The 17503-nt window shown below is 43.0% G+C and overlaps 2 protein-coding genes across 12 annotated transcripts in view; one reads left to right on the top strand and one right to left on the bottom strand.

The window, feature by feature from the left end:
* The window catches only part of SH3TC1 (SH3 domain and tetratricopeptide repeats 1), a 46238-nt gene extending 42844 nt beyond the window's left edge, over positions 1–3394 (bottom strand). The window contains exon 1 of the mRNA XM_039384563.1: positions 3159–3394. The gene's annotated coding sequence lies outside the window, so the exon portion shown is untranslated. The remainder of the gene's footprint in view (positions 1–3158) is intronic.
* A 327-nt stretch (positions 3395–3721) lies between these two features.
* The window catches only part of ABLIM2 (actin binding LIM protein family member 2), a 140121-nt gene continuing 126339 nt past the window's right edge, over positions 3722–17503 (top strand). For all 11 annotated transcript variants that reach the window (XM_027723667.2, XM_027723668.2, XM_027723661.2 and 8 more), the window contains exon 1: positions 3722–3787. In XM_027723667.2, coding sequence (XP_027579468.1) covers positions 3772–3787 — 16 coding nt within the window. In that variant the 5' untranslated portion in view covers positions 3722–3771. The remainder of the gene's footprint in view (positions 3788–17503) is intronic.

Genomic DNA, 17503 nt, shown 5'->3' with positions numbered 1-17503 from the left:
CAGTTGGCAGCCAGTCAGTAGTGGTGTCCCCCAGAGATCAGTGTTGGGCCCAGTTCTGTTTAATATCTTTATCGATGATTTAGATGAGGGGATTGAGTCCACCATCAGCAAATTTGCAAGTGACATTGAGGGGGAATGTTGATCAGCTGGCAGGCAGGAGGGCTCTGCAGAGAGACCTGGATAGGCTGGAGAGTTGGGCTGATTCCAACAGGATGAGGTTCATCAAGGCCAAGTGCCGGGTCCTGCATTTTGGTCACAACAACCCCATGCAGCACTACAGGCTGGGCACAGAGTGGCTGGAGAGCAGCCAGGCAGAAAGGGACCTGGGAGTTTTGGATTGACAGGAAGCTGAACATGAGCCAGCAGTGTGCCCAGGTGGCCAAGAAGGCCAATGGCATCCTGGCCTGGATCAGGAACAGTGTGGCCAACAGGTCCAAGGAAGTGATTCTTCCCCTGGACTCAGTGCTGGTGAGGCCACACCTCGAGTGCTGTGTCCAGTTCGGGGCCCCTCAGTTCAGGAAGGATATTGAGGTGCTGGAGGAGGTCCAGAGAAGAGCAACGAGGCTGGTGAAGGGACTCGAGCACAAGTTCTGTGAGGAGAGGCTGAGGGAGCTGGGGTTGTTTAGCCTGGAGAAGAGGAGGCTCAGGGCAGACCTCATCACTCTCTACAACCACCTGAAAGGAGATTGGAGCCAGGTGGGGGTTGGTCTCTTCTCCCAGGCAGCTATCAGTAAGACAAGAGGGCATTGCCTCAAGCTGTGCCAGGGGAGGTTTAGGTTAGATATTAGGAAGAAATTCTTTACAGAGAGGTTAATCAGACATTGGAATGGGCTGCCCAGGGAGGTGGTGGCTTCTCCGTCCCTGGAGGTTTTTAAGATGAGACTGGATGTGGCACTTAGTGCCATGGTCTAGTAACCACGGTGGTAGTGGATCAAGGGTTGGACTTGATGATTTCAGAGGTCCCTTCCAACCTGGCTGACTCTATGATTCTATGACTGCCCACTATCCTGAGACTGGTAACAAGAGATTGAATCTTACAGTGCCCCAAAGAGTGTATCTGCCCATTCTCAGGAGGGACCATTGTCCTGAAAAATTTCAGCTATTTCATCTGTGAGACTGGATGCTAACTTTAAATTTAGTATAAGCCTTCTTGCCAACTCTTTCTGGATGATTCCACTTTGACCACGAAGCCAACAATTCCACCACACTTTTGCTATCAACCCTTTCAAAGCCAACTTCCTTAGCAAAAAAGACAATGTCTTTCTGTAGAGCAAGGATAATATCAAATCCAACAGAGAACAAAATCTGGCAACTATTTTTGCCATAGACCACTCATACACCCAACTGTGACCTCTTCCCAAGTAATTCTTGTGTCATCTGTGCCATCCGTGATAACAAACTATCTCCAAAAGTCATTGAGGCAGGGCTTTTCTTACCTGTTGTCTCCTGGATAAGCGTGAAGATCTTTTTTAGATGATAGACCTTGAAAGCGGCAATTACTACCTGGTTCATTCGTTGGAGTTATGGGGTCTTATCTATGCAAGACCATGACTTTTCCACTGGGTCATGGGAGTTCCTAATCAAGCTTGTGGCAGATGGCATTGCCCTAAACAAGGAGAACTTTGAAGTCCATGACCTGTTTCTCACAGTGTTCTCTAAAGTTTGTCACCATGTAAGCACTTTGAGCATTTGTGTAGCAACCTGGACCTTTCAGTTGTCTCTATGACTGGTAGAGAGAACTTCCAAAATCCTCTTGTGGCCCTGGGGGTTTTCGCTGCAATGAATTTGCATAGGCTTTAATACGCATTCATTTTCCTTTTACACTGTTGCCCAGCAGAAGGGTCAAACTGTCTTTTAGCAGCCTTAAAGCCCAAGGCAGTTTCCTCTTCCTTACATCTGATATGAATTGTACACCCACCACCTTCAATACAAGTTAAGTCTAATTTAGCTTTTAGAGCAACACTCATACATAGCAACAGGGTTACTAACATCACTCAGAGATTGCCTTGAACTCACAATGGTTATTATATGCAAAGACAGTTCATGATTAAAAACAGAAATTGATGTTAAACAATCAAACAATCAAACTCCAAAACAAATGACAGAAAGCGACAGAAAGTAGCATGGTACTGAAGTTACGAGTCACCTGTTTTAAGGAATGACTAACTAGAGTAGGAGTGAAGGGTGGAATCTGAACAGTATGAATTCATGAGTGACACAGAGAAAGTGAATAGGGAATTAGATGTTTGCTATCTCTTCTACTACAAGAATGAGCGGGTATCAAGTAAAGAATGCAAACAGCAGGTTCGAAACAACAGCAGACAATTCTTTGCACCAGACATAGTTCAGCTGAAAAATTCCCTGCACTGAAGGCTGTTTGAAGCATGCATGGGTTCAAACTACAACTGGACAAGGTAACAGAAGAAAATCACAGAAGGTTCTTCAAAACAAAGAACACACATCTGGCTCAGGAAGTCTTCTCAGCAGATACCCACTGCTGATGGCTGTCAGGAATGGGATACTGGTTTGGATTGTCTGTTCCTGTATGGCTGCCCTGAGTGCTGGTTCACATTCTTCCCGATGGCAGCGATTATCTTCAGGGGTTCCCCATTCTTATCAGACAAATGACATGAGAGCCATAGGTACTGCTCCACTTACACAGGGTCAAGGCTCTTGATACCCTATCAAATCAGGACATGTAAGCACTGCTACAGAGCAGCAGAGTAGAATTTCTCATATCAGTTACTGGTGTAGGATGGGAAAGCTGTGTAGGTTTTTATAGTTACAATCGTTAGTTAAATTTTAACCTTCAGACAACTGTCAGTGGAACAGAGTGTAATCAGCACACTGATCAAAATACAAAATGAGTCTTCACCCGTTTCCTCACATTATTGCTGTAACTCCAAGATGCCCTGAACCCAGTCTGAAATCAGCCTCAGAGGAGCTGTGCAGTAAAACATGCTTATGCAACTACACTAGCTGCTTTTGTGTTTGCTAAAACAGATGTTTGTGTTTCTTAAAACATTAATTCTCGCAGAACTATAATAGATTTTCAGATTGATGACATACTGAATAAATCAGTATTTAATAAATAAATGGCTTTAATAATAACTGTGCGCCCTTGCGCTTTCAAATCCGAAGGATCAGCAAGAGTTCACCTGCTCCAGACAGCACTGCCCTTCCCCTCCTGAAAGCCGAGACTTGATGCCAACACCTTCCGTGTGGTATAGCCTCACGAGCAAACACCTTCATCGTCGCTCCCCGGGCGCTTCGGGGACGTGCGGAAGCACCTGTGCACCTCATTGCTTTGCTCGGGCATCTCATGAACAGAGCGCAAGCGGGACAGGAAAACACAGAGGAAGATCTCACCCGCAGGGTGAACGCAGCGGCGGCGGCCGGCAGGTGGGAAAGGTTGGGGGGAATTTCGGCTGGGTGGGTGGGGGTGCAGCCGCAGCTCTGCCCGCAGAAACGGTGGGGCGGGAGCCGCTCCCGGCCGCAGCAAGGCACGGAGGGGGATGTAGTCCGCGGGCGGCGGCGCGGGGCTGCCTACACTTCCCAAGGTGCCCGCCGAGCCGGGCCGAGCCGAGCCGCGGCGGGACTGCGGGTGCCGGCACCTGCCGGCGGGGGCGGAGCGCGGCGCGGGCCCCGCTGCGCGGCGGGCGGGGACGGTGCCGGTGCCGCCCGCGGGGGCGCCGTGACGGGCGGCGGGGACGGGCGGGGACGGGCGGCGGCGGCGGCGGCAGCGGCGCGGAGCGGCCCCTCCTGCGCGCCATGAGCACCGGCACAGGTAGGCGGGCGCGGGGGGAACAGCCCAGACCCCCGGTATTTGGGAAGGGGTCGTGGCCGCTGCCCCGCTGGGGTCCGTCACGTTGCCGCGCGGCTGCGCGCCGGGGCGCGGGCAGGGGCAGCCGGACGGGAATTGCTCACCTAAAAATAAAAAAAATCCCGAAAATATGTGAATATGTGTGTGTGTGGCTGGGGGGAGCTGCCGCTGCCGCAGCCTCGGGCGCTGCCCGGCGGGAGGGGCTGCGGCTGCAGCGGCGGTGCGGGGCAGCGGGACCCTGCGCGGGGCTCCGGCGGAGCCGCCCCTGCTCCGGGGCGTCTCCCGCACCTGCCCCAGTCATCTCCCGCACCCCTGGCGGGAGCCCTGCGAGACAGGCTGGGCCGTGTCCATCCCCGTGTCCATCCTCCTCATCTCCCCTCCGGGACGCCGTGGCACGGCTGAGGGTCTCGCCGCGGCTCCGCAGCCGAGGTGCGGGTGAGGGCGGCATCAGACGGCATCAGGCGGCATCAGGCTGCCACCCCTGCCCGCCTGGCATCCCGGGGGTGGGAGCACACAGCTTTTCGGACGGGGAGATTTGGGTTAAAAGCCTGGCCTTTTTTGCTGGCCGAGATAACCGTGGTGGTAGAGAAGGTGAAAATCAGGGATGTGCCATGGAGCCCTAGCTAGGATTGCCGCCCGGAGGGATCCAGTTGCCCAGGGCAATACAAAAGTAATTTATCCTGTGATACATGCAGGGTTTGACAACTGACTTCGAATTGTGTTTTCCAGCGGTTCGGTGTTCGTCTGCGTTGTGTGTCAGCGAGGAGTGGTTACTTCAGAGCACAGCTGATCGCAAAATATTACAGTTCTTTAGGCAAATGCAGGGTTGTGCATAGGGAAAGGGGGGGCTTTGAGAGTTGATTGTGTGTTTCCTTTCTGAGGGTAACTGTAGCTTTAAATATACTCTTTACCACAACAACAGGCAAAGGCTGAATAGCTACAATTACGTGGTGACTCTTTGTGTCAACATGCTTAATCATATCTCATCCTCACAGCGAGCCATATGGGAGCCTAGTGAAAATAGAGAGGAAGACGAGCTCCCGGGTAGGGCAGTGAGTGACCTGGGTTCAGGCACCTGCCGCAGACTTCAGCTAAAAACCTAGTTTGGTATTTCCTTGGATTAGTTGATGGTGTACATATGTCCACGTGTGTCGACTGTCCACATTCTTGCATGGATGAAACATGTACTGCCAGCATTGCTGGTCCTCTCCGTGGAAGTGCCCAGGCCAAGGCAGGTGTACAGGGGTGGAGGTGAGAGCAAAGTAAGCGTGTGTTGCAGGGTGATTTGAACCGTATGTTAGAAATGCCAGATTTTTTACTGTCTTTAAGGGCATCAAGGTGGTTAACACAGAAGGTAACATCTGCTTTGGAGATGATTATACTCCAGCACAGAATCCTTTCCTCAGTTACCTGGCTGCCATTTCGAGCTGAAGAATATGAAATGCTGTGAAACATTTAAATTCTCTAGTGGTAGAACTGAACCTAGTAGAGGGCATATAAGGTCCAAAGTTTTATGTCTATAATATTTTAAATGTCAATTAAATAGATTCTAAAATGATAAACCCAGTAGAAAAGTTAGTGCATAACACTAATGCAGAGGAGACTTGACACTATTCTATCTCAGTAATTGCAGCAAACACAGTGTAAATGAAATAGCAAAAATGAACAGTGCCAAGATAAAAATAACATCGTGGGAAAAAAGAGAGTGGAAAAAACCCTGGGAGTTCTTAGCTCTCATTTGAAAGAATAACTGGCTGGTTTAGGGGTTTTGGTTTTAAGTATAGGGTTAGCTTCGATGTTTCCAAATTTTGATTTTGCATGTCTATGTGGGCTGTGTAAACAATTTGCGATCAATTTTCATGATAAATGAAATGTGAGGAGACCACATCTACTCAGAAAAATCAATGGAAGTTTTCCATTAACATCAATGGGACAAGTATTGTATGGCAAATTCAATGCCACGGTTTGTCTAAAATCACTATTTCCAAAAGATTTCCACCAAAATTACTATGGAAAGGCTGTAATTTCAGGTTTAGTGTTTACTGTAACAGAAGGATATTTCTGGTTCTGCAAAGAAAATAAGGGTGCAGTGTGGTATTAAAATCAGCCCCATGGAAGATTCAAAGAATTGCTGCACTGTTTGGTAATCCAGGAGAAATCCTCGATATTTCTTTTACTCTTGGGATGGAGTTGTGGATCTGTGCTTGTTACTCCAGAAACCTTGACTCAGTCTGTGTGTTCTGTTGTACCAAGGCAACACATTATTAGCTGTCTGTATCAAGAGAGTTTCAGGCAGTGCTGCAATACTGTCTTGCCATTTTGACTGTAAGATTTGACGTTAGATATAGAAGTGATTATATTTGGTAAATGTGAGTTTGTAGCATATAGATACAGGTAATATAAAGTGGTTTAGTAGTACGTAGATTAAACCGTCATTCTGTATTAATGGACTGCAGACTCACACTATAATTTTAAATCTAGAAAGTATATAATCATCTGGTATGGTAAGACACAGCTCAGATGCATTATTACATATGTTCTAATTAGATTTTTCCACATGCGATTTTCCTCAGCTGCCTTCCATATACTTGTCATTGCTCTTGGCTTAAGCTATTTCTAAGAAAGTACCCATTCGCTGCTTTTTGTACCTGGGAGATTTACATGGCATGGTTGTACTTTCAGGATTCTAAATGTACTTTTATAAGTTTATCATATGGTTATCAGTCTAATAATTTAGGTCTTTGCCATCCTGAAATCATAGCAAGAAGAAGAGAGTAGGTTAAAAATTTGAGATTGAGAAAATGAGGTTCCCCTCAATTCCCAGAAATAGGGTAACATGATGTCTACTATTTAAGTGCAAAAAAAGGAATCTCAGAGCTAATTACATACTAGGTGAATTATCTTAGATTAGATTAAATTAAATGTCGTGACACAAATTCACACAGCTATTTAGTCTTTAAACTATTATATTAAAGGGAAAATTTGATTGCATGGATCAGAGAACAGCTAATGGAGTATCACAACCCAAATGGAGCAGGAACAAAGTGGCTCTGGTTACAAAAGAGGTTATGCAGGTTGGTCACAGAGGGTCCAGCTCTGCTTAGGAGATGATTAATTCCTTTTCAAAGTTTCCATGCAAATAGGAATCCTCCCTAGAGACAACAGTTATGATTGTTTTAGGCTATACTATGTTTTATACTTAGATACAGCATTTTACTTTCAGCTTTTAATTTTGAGTACTGGTTGAAGAGAGCATTGAATTAATAGATAGGACCACCAAGAGATCAACTTGCTTTGGAGTTTGCCAACTAATGAAATGTGTTCAGCTTATAACATGCAATCTTACACATTTCATAATTGAACAAAAGTAGAACAACCTCATTTCATTGCCATTTTAGCCATGTTTCCCTGAAAAAATAAACAGTAACACATATTTCCTGATGGCATTTTCTTCCTCTGATGTTGAATTGCATAGATTGTGTATAATTTCTTAGATTGTCAAAAATAGGAAGTCATATCTTGGGATTCTCTAAGGTTTTGGGGGATTCTTTACAGCTCTTAAGAAAATAGTTTCAATTTAGTGTATGGCATCATGTTCTTGGATGGTGGAAACATACAGCACAATTGGGAGAGGATAAAGTAGGTCGGAAGAGATTATCAGGTGGTGGTATATCAGCTAGTAGCTCCTGACTGCAGGACCTCCTGTCTCCCCCAGGCCTTTATATGCTGCCCCAGCACTGAAGCACAGTAAGAGAGGCTAGTTCCCCTTAACAAAACCGAGATATTTGGCTTTCTGAGTGAGGTCTGTTTCTTGTCTACTTGCCTGTTTGCAGTGCAGCATCTGTACAGAAACGAGCATCCTTCTTGGCTGGTATCTGTTTACATCTGATTGCCATTTCAATAAGATATTCAAGTAGTATACTTTCAGTTTTGCTTCTCAGACATTAATGGCTTATGTACTTAATGTCCAATAATTATCATTGTCATAAGAACATGGAGGGCTAAGAAATGCAAAGGAAATTGAAAAATTAAAGCATGGCAATTGAGGTAACCTTTTCCCTCTCTTGCCGCCTTCTATGCAATGGGCTGACCAACATTCAAGGAGAAGTGAGGAAACCTCGATTTTAGTTTTGCCCAGTTTGACAAACCATTCCCCCTCTACACTATGCAAATTCAGGCTCTAGCAATGGAAACACATCTCTCCTGATTACTGTTAACTTTAATCTCACTGCTGCATTTTCCAGTCCTGCTAGGGGTTTACTGGTCCATTAACCCACCTTTGGACCTTGGGTTCTCCAACCAAGCATCCAGCACTTGCAATAATGAATTGAATGTATTTGTGTGGAAAGGGACTGTGCTGCATGGGGCTTTTAGAAGCAGAGCTCTGGGAGCATCAGGGAGGCCCAGCTAGCAAAGTTGGGTCTCTGCAAAAGCCCAGCATAGATGGAGGGCAGCGCATGGGCCTTGGAGATTATTGGACAATTTGCTGGCTCGCTGTCTGCATATTTAAATATAACCTTAAGGCAAATATTTCTGAATTTAGAGTATTTCCTGTGTCAAGATCCATTAGCAGCGTGTCAAGGTCCATAACTGTTATCGTCTGAAACGCTGGAGTGGTTTTTTTCACAGCTTATTAGTTGATGTCCGTGCTCTGAAATCTAGATGGAGTATTGTTTTGCACAAAGCTCGGTTATTTATTTTTCCATTTTAGAAAAGGAATGTGTAATGAATAAAAACTTTGTTCAGTGAATATTTCTGTCTGGTTTAGGAGCCATTTTTCTCCCTTTTCTCTGTAAAATCAAATCCTTCTTCTACTGGCATTAGTCAAATTGATTAATAACTTTATTTTGAAGAGTCTGCTGATCCTATAGGACAAGTTGCTTGATCTTGTGATGTTGAAGGAAATCAAAGTCTAAATGCAGTTGGCCATGAAAGATATACATTCCTGAATTGCAAGAGATCACTAGCGATATTTTACTATTTTAAATACTTTAAATGTTCTTAATACAGGGCTTTGGGTTTTATGGGGTTTTTTAGTTGGGTTTTTTTGGTTGCTACTTAGAAACTGTTATTTTTAGATTTAAGTAATGCTGTCATTGTGAAACAATAACAGATTGCCATTGCTCCTTATGGTGGATATTAAGAACAAGTGTATTATCTTGGTTATTACTGTATGGTAGCTGCTCACAAATACAGCAACCAGTTCCTTGGAAGTACCTCATCTTTTGGTTCATTTCTTGCATGAGGCACTATGATTCTATCAGAAGAGGATGAAATGTGATTGTCCCACATTCTTCCTCTTCCCTCTTGCCAAGTTCATTTGAACTTCAGGGGAAAAAATCCATCACCCATATTATTTTATGGAATGAAACAGCTGAATACAGTATAAAACGGAGCACTAAGTGTACAGTAGTTGTGTTCCTTCAATTCTGTTTCAGGCGATAGGAAAGTAAAATCGAATAGCTGTGATACTGTTTGTATGGTAACATTCATGGTGAAGTAGAAGGAGTTAAAGTTTGATGCATATCATATGAAAAACAAGCCACAGAAGCTGTTCTGCTTAAGTGTCATGCAAGTGCTTTTGTCACTTTAAAAAATAGGTCATCTACTTCCTTCTCATAAGTATTTGACTTAGAGATTCATGGATAGCAAGGAATTTCAGAAGTGATGCATAATGCAGTTTACTAGTTGATGTCTAAATATGTACTGGGATCTTATCTGCTGAGCAGCTCTCAGTGGGACTGAATGAACAGGCTGCCTTGTTTGCAGGGATTTGGAGAGTTCTTGGTCAGAGACCACTTTGGGTTTTTTTCTTCCCTTGTTTTTACCTCTGTCAAAGAGTTTACTGAGGTACATTTATAAATCCCATATTGCTGTAAATATTGCAGTTTAAAATTGTGTGAGTTCTCTAGAAGCCATGAAAAGTATTTTTACAGTTTCCCCTTTGTTTTCATGTCAGTTATTTTCATTTACTTTGGTCTGTTTACAAATTGTTATAATTTCATCCTGTTGATGCTCTCAGTATTGCAAACTCAGCTGGGACCTGCAAGTCAAACAGGTTTTTCTGTTCTTTACCTTTTAGCAGCGCAGTGAGGCTTTTTGATAGAGTACAGCTGACAAGTTTGGCTTCATGGACTCTTGTTGGGTTGGCCTTGCTGTGGTGTTTCCTTTGGCTTTGCAATTCCAGCAGCATGAAAGCAGTCATTTGGTTACAGTTTTAGATGCAACATAGATACAGAGGATCTAATCTTTAAGATTGCATATATAATTGTGTAGGGCACTGAGACCAAAGGAAACCATAGAAACAGGCTGTGCTGCCACTATTACCCTTGATGACAGGAAAACGGGAATGGAAAAGGGTTTTCAGCCAAATCCCTTAGCCAGGATACAAGGCAATCGGGAACAGCTGGGGCTGTGTATGTGTGTACCACGAGTTGTAGAGAGTGTCTGGCAGTGACTCCAGCACCTCACCCCTGTGACTCGCACATATGCTCTCCATTCTGCTGTCTGTTAACCTGGCTGTAAATCAGGCTCAAGGAGTGCCAATTGCAGGGTTTGGGCCTGTGCTCTGAGCCTCGGTGTGCTTGGCAGCTCCTGCCCTGCTTGGACTAAATACAGCCCCGTGCTCTGCTCTGGGCTTCAGGCAGCGGCAGAACTGGGCCGGGGCACAGGCCATAGGTAAATGCTGGTGATAAAGGAGCAGAGTTGGTTTGTTTTGAATCTCTCCATGACTAATAGTGTACACTCAGCTATGATGTTCCCACCTGCCTGGGTTTATGCAGTGAGCACAATGGGGGAAGCTGCTGTATACTTCTCTTGAGTGTGTGGCATGCACGGAGATGTGGTGGAGCAGTCTGCTCTTGTTCCACCCAGAGGAGAGAAGGCCAAGGGTAATTGACTTGTGGTCTTCAACTCCCTAACGGGTGGGTGACGGGGAGATACAGCCAAGCTCCTCTCACAGGGGCATGAGGCAACAGTTAGGAGGGGTAGCAAGGGAAATTCATGCTGGTCATAAGGAAAAGTGAAAGTCCAATGAGAGTACCTGAACCCTGGAGGAGGGTGGCAGAGAGCCTGTGAAATCTCCAGCTTCTGAGATTTTCAAAATTTAATAGGACAAGTTGCTCCAGCATTTGCCAAACTTTGAAGAGTTGACCTGCTTTCAGCTGGACCTCTGGGCAGCTTGTCCAAAATTTTCTGTGGGTATTTGAAACCATCCTTAAGCGTGACTGCAGAGCTTCTGCTGTGCTGCTACAGAGGTCTATGGGCAGATTGTTCTGTGGCCATTTACCAACTAGTGTTTCTGGATGTGTTTTGATGGCTCATTCCTGACTTGGAAAAATTGGAGAAAAGCTATTGTCACCTGCACGTATGAACACTTGTAAGCTTTCATGCACCAGACCTTAGGGAGAAACAGGGTTTATGTACCACAAACGTGTTGAACAGTTGCCTAAAGATGCAGACCTCTCCTGTGGGTTATGTTTGTGGAGCTGCAGAGCCCCCCTTGACTGGGACAGAGAGTTTGATATGAAAATCTGGCTTCTCTATCACTACTGGGACTTTGATAAGTGCTAAGCATCCTTCACCCATGAGTGAAATCAGTGTGAACTGCAGAGTGTTTTATCTCTCTGAAACAGGGCATATATTTATGTGCCTTCATATGGAATTAGATGTAAACATTTTAGCATCTTTATTCTAATAACCATGGGTTTTCATGGTACAAAGCTAAAATAACAAGCATTTCACACACTACCTTAATGTGTTGTCGGCAAGAGAATAACCAAAGCTGTTCTAGCACCTTCTTTAAGGCTTCTGTCCTTATGCACCATGAGACCTTTAGTAAAAAGCATTAGTGTTTCAGTTTGCTGACATCTATTGTCGTTATTTAAGATCATCACACCGTCTGTACCAGCTCAGATTGAATGTCTGTGGCTCAGTAACATTTCCAGCTGTGCCTATCATCCTGACCTGGGAACTAACAATGACAGTGGCTGTGTCCATCTTGGTCTTGGATGTTTTTCAAGATGGTACTAAGGGATACATCACCTGAGATGATGAATTTTAGCTCATTTTTGGTAGTGTGGCCTAAATTTAATTGAATGCAGAAAGCCAGCTTAACAGACTTCTATTTATATCTTAGTAGAGCTTCATGTCTTAAGAGAGCTACCCAATGACACTGCTGTAGATTTGATTTTGTCTGTATTATTAACAGGATTTGACCTGAGGCTAAAACCTGTAGGTTGTACTGAGAACCCTTAACTCCTATTATTTCTAAACTTTGGGGTTAAATAATCTTTCTGAGCTGAAATGATATGCTGCATTTTGATAAAACCTGCTAAAGCGATAGGCTCATGTTTTTCATTTCTTTCCACAGATCTATAATTTTAACTTGCGATATGCCTGTGCTTTCTTCCAAGGTCAAAGCTGATTTTCCATGGGAACAACACAGGCTGTGTCCTGTGAAGTATATGAGACTGACGTTAGGGTAGTGCTGCCAGCTCTGAAGAAATGCTTGGCTGGGCTTTCTGCATCTTGTCTCTGAAGCACATAAGGTCTACATGGATCTAGAAACGTGCCATAGTCATGCCTATTTTAGAAAGTGGCAAACAGCACGAGCTGCAAATTTAAGTTGGCAGAAGAAGCCTGGCTGTTAAGCTAAAGCTGTCAGAAACTGCCATAATGTTGGTTGGATACTCGATTTACCTGTTCTGTTAAGAATTAGAAAGGCAGCTTCTCAGAGCCTTTCTAAATACAAAGATATTTAATCTTTTTTGAAATATATAGAAATTCTATATATTGGAGACGGTCCCAGCTTCCATTCTAGCAATTTGGATATCATACATGTATTTCTTAAGGTCAGTAATTATTTATTTATTAGAGCGATGGATGCTTTCAGTATAGCTTTTTGCACTGTGGGCATCAAAATGCAATAAGATTTCAGTTCTGAATTTCATCTTTAATTCTGGTTACTTATTTAAGCTATTTTTGAGACGTTGTCTAGGTTATAGGTCAAATTCAGTTGCTAAGTCGTCTGATCCTCTACTACTTCTCTATATAAGCGGTTGTTTTCACTCACATATGCCAATACTGAGTTGTTTGCAAAAGCAGAGCTATCTTCCCTCAAGACAATAAAAGGTAATGAACCTATTGCTTACTGTGACAATCCATTTCTGTGCTATCATATTGCTTGCTTAGAAAATGCTGTACTGGGTTATTTTTTGGTAGTAAAATAATAATTTTCTTTTTTCCCCTAATAGAGCCTGTTTTCTGTAAGTGAACCTGTGAATCCGTTTTAAGGAGTTGCACATCCAAGTGTTGCTTACAAAGACCTTAGCAGTGGGTAAACAGCAAATCTTGACATGTTTAAGTGAGATTCCTACTCTTAGCTTGTCTTGTGGCTCTGTGCTGTGGATCTGGAAGGCAGACCATGGAAGGCAAAGGACTGAAGTTTAAATAGCCCCTGTGAATTTTCTAGGGAAATTGTTGTAACTGTGCTGTGGGGAAAAAAGATACTGAATGGAAATGATTTTCACTGCTTTGGCATTATGGCACCGTGAAGAATTAACAGTTACCAAAGAACCTGTATTGGTCCCAGGCTACTTGGCATTTCACCTTGACAGCTGTGTATAGCACTGGAGCAGTGGGGAGGGAGGACTTTGGATGGGCAGTAAGAGCTGCACATCCATAAGAGCCACAGTGCTGACTCTTAAACAAGTCCCCCTACATGTTCCACTCCTTTCTGCCTTTGGGGCTGCAATCCCTTCTGCTGCTTCCAGGATGACCCTTGCATCTCACTGACAGTTTTAAAATCTCTTTCTATCAATTTATTTCAGCTTTTTGTTGCATACTTCTGTGTAAGCATCCTGAAATGGTATGCCCTAAAGAAAGCATTAATGCAATAAAAAATTGGAAAACTTTTAAATGGAAATAATGTAATTAGTAGGGTAATTACTGTTATTTTAATATTCCATGTATTTTTTTCGGACTGCAGTTTATATTGTTTGTAAACTATTGGGAGGTGATGTTGTCTCTGGCTTTGTATCATATATAAAGAGTTGTAGGATTTTTAGTCTCAAACTAAAAGATAACATCTTCTCTTTAAGAAAATTCTGCCATATTTTGCAGGAACCCCTTCCTTTTTGATAGGATGTATTGCTTTACATTTATATTCTCTGATGTCAGGGTTTCTTTTGATAGAATTTCATTATGGTACTGTTGGTGCTGCATATTTTTATAAATATATTTAGCTTTTTAATAGTATTTTTGATCAATTGACTGCAAAGCTCTCACAAGAAAAGGGGATTTGCTTGCGCACACAGGAGAACTGAGAAGAGATTCGTGACTTGTATTTGATAGGATTAGTCAAGAGGACAAGAATCTGAAATACCAAAGTCTGAATTTAATGTTCCTTCAGTTAGGTCACTCTGACTTTACATGTATAAGACTTAATACATTTTGGGTTATTTTTGGCATTGGCATGTGTGGCTGACATTTGTCGTTAAATGTAAGAAAGGAAAACAAAAGGTTAATTTGTTTCCCATCTTTCACTAAGTTTTGAAAAACAATATCTGGTCCTCAGCTTGTCCAGCAGCTCAGGGAGAGAAGGAGGAAGACTTGGGCTTGTGAAAACCAATTGCAGTAAAGCCAGTTGCCTGCTGCTAACTCCATGTCCCTGGCAGCCGAAATATTCCTGCCCTTGATTTTTGTTTCTCTCTGGATCATGTCAACAAGGAGATTTCATTTAAAAAAAAAAAATCGAGATTGCAGCTGATGTCACCCATCAGATAAGATTGCACATGTAAAATACTTAAACAAAGAATAAAAAGCACTAGAACCTAGCTCTGGAAAATGTGTGGGTTTTTTTATTTTTACGCGGTAGGAAAAGGCAGCACATAGTGGCACCCAAGCCGAGAGTGTGCAGCCCCACCAAGGAATCTCTGCAGCCCACAGTGACGCCTGTCCCAGCAGACCCTTGCCAGCAGCTGTTACTGTCACTTGCCAGCTCTTTAAAGCTCTTTAAAGGTGGCATTATGTGGCAAAGAGATAACATGCAGCTTTTTCCTCTGGAGGCAAGCTTAAGTTAATATTTCCCCAAGGGCCAGTGTTATGGATAAGTGCAGCAAAGTGGAAAAGCCCTGGGTTTCTCTCTGCTCACCCATCTCCCTTTCCCAGCTGGGCAGGGAAGCTGAGGATTTAGGCAACTTTCCAATTTTTCAGTTTCTGCAACTTTCATCAGTTACAATCACATGGATACCATAGGTAATTTGGAAAATATTTGTGATCCATTCCAGGTCACACTGATAACACCTGTCAGCTTTTGTATCCCCCAGTGACCTGAAAGCTGAGTTTTGGGAAGAAGATAATTTCAGTCCTGGGGGCTGGTACTGAGTTGAGCTTGTTTACTTCAGTACATTTGTTTTGAGTACATTCACTTGAGTACATTTAGATAAAGTGGACCTACTCCAAGCCATACATGGCACTCCTGTTTAAAAGACATTGAAACAACCAAGTTAATCTTAAAAAAAATCTGACCAAAGGGCACACTGATTGTGCCCTCACGCTCCCTTTGTGGAAGCATCAGGTTCCTATGTTCATTTGTTTGTCAGCAGGTTTTGATCATTTCATAGTTCCGGAAGGGTGTCACTGCTGGTATAGTTTAAGACTGGGGGGAAATCATCTGCATAATGAGAACCATTCCAAGGACAGGTAGAGCAGACAGGTCACACTGGAGGTGCCTGCTGGGGAACAATGCAGGGTGGTTATGAAAAACTGCATTGCTTAACAGGTTAGTTAGAAGCCTTTTGTCAACATTGGGCTTTTGTTCCAGAGGAGGCTCACAGTGGGTCGTGCCTGCATCCACTGTGCAATGGGCCATTGTAGTCTGAGGAGTGGTTACCCACCATCAAGTTGAATGAGCCTGGTATAAAGAAAAATACAGACAGGTATTTCTTTGCAGGAAATTCTCAATATCATACCATATCAGGCTTTAACTGGGCTTCCAACCACAGAAGCATGTTTCAGAAGCTGTATTTTTAAAAGTGTACTCCAAAATTCAGATTTTATATTATAGTTTAAGAAGTTCATGAGGATTACTTACAGAGCTCTTGGTATGACCCCACTGGTGAAGCAGCAGCCAGCCCTGAAGCCTGCAGTGCCTGTAAGAAAGGCCTGTCCCAGTGCAATGCCTTACCCCAGAGCATCAGGATAAGGCACTGGCAAGTTAAATGTGTCTTACGTGTGCCCAGGGAGTCTCCAGAAATCAGAAGTGCTAATGCGAGGGATGCTGAGTTATCAAAGGAGTGCAGCTACATGCAAGAGGATTAATTTTACTAACACATCCTTGTGGTTCGTCAAGCTAATAAGGCTCTCCAGCATCTCATGTGAGTTCACAAAATAGTTCAATTCAGTGGACTTCATATTGCTCCTTCAGTTTGAAATGTACATCGTTCATCTTTACAGCTTGGAATTCCTCATTCGTAGTGCTCATCATAAGATTTTAAAAATTATTCTAAAATTGATTCCTTAAAAGTTTTTAAGATGAATAATTTTCAAATTCAAGACTAGATACACTCTCATGTATAATCTCATTGAAGCATAAGGAACTATGTACTTATATAAGAAATAAAACTTCATTCTGTAGCTATTAAAAGCTTCCCCTTACCTTAGAACTGAAATTTTGAAGTTTGAATGAAACTTTGAAAAACTTTGATTCAAATAAGAATATTTTAGATTCTTTTTAATATTATTACTCAGATACAAGCTCCAAATATAACTTTGATCAGCTTTCCTGTGCAGACATAGTAACTAAGCTGTTATTCCCTAAACTCCCAGAGCCCCTTCATCTATGAACTATTGTGCTGCAAATTATTAACGGAATACATTAGTCTAGAAGTTTTGTCTGCATCTGTCTTATATAATTTAATGCAAATAAAATATACTTGGACACTAAATGTTCATTTGTGATATTAGTTCTGTTTATTCAGCTTGAGGAAACTGAAGGTGAAGTTAAGAGTACACTTAAAAAAATGTAGGTAGGAAATCAAGGAAACAGGTTTTAATTATGATTTAAAATGAAATCAGCAAATAAGTCTAGAATAAAATTATAAAAGATTGCTGTAGGTTGCTGCAGTGGTACATTAACATACTAAACTATTTAGAGTGTGACACATTTTCCACATCAGAATTAAACAAATAGCAGCTTAATACGTTAAGTCATTTCAGTGACATCTGCTCTGTCAGTTGCCCACAGGCTGGAAAAGGAAGTATTATGGCAAAAGATATACAGATGGATCCAGCAGCTCAGGATTTATTTCAAGTGGTGGAGGGCTGGGGGCCAGTTTTGGGTCCCTTGGCACCAGCCATGTTGGTGAGATGCTTTTGGCCCCTGCATTGGTTTGATATGAGATGCTCAGCTAAGGGCATTATCACCACTGTCCTATTTCCCCCCCTACATCAATAAAATCAGTGAGTGAGTGGAACAAAGAGGCCGTTTCTGCTGTTTCCAAGAGGAATTTCACATACTGTGGGAGTATTTTTTCTTTTTCTTTTTTTTTTTTTTTTCCTGAATATTTTTTCCTTTCCTTGGGGCTGCGCTGGTGAGTGGAACTGCCCTGCTTTGTCTGTTATTCCCAACACCCTGAGAATGTGGCTTCACACCAAAACTCATGTGATTGGCATTCTTTC

The sequence above is a fragment of the Pipra filicauda genome, unplaced genomic scaffold, assembly GCF_003945595.2.
Source record: "Pipra filicauda isolate LSUMZ 115617 unplaced genomic scaffold, ASM394559v2 scaffold35_size7292922_pilon, whole genome shotgun sequence".
Taxonomy (NCBI): domain Eukaryota; kingdom Metazoa; phylum Chordata; class Aves; order Passeriformes; family Pipridae; genus Pipra; species Pipra filicauda.
This window is presented reverse-complemented; position numbering and strand designations above follow the sequence as displayed.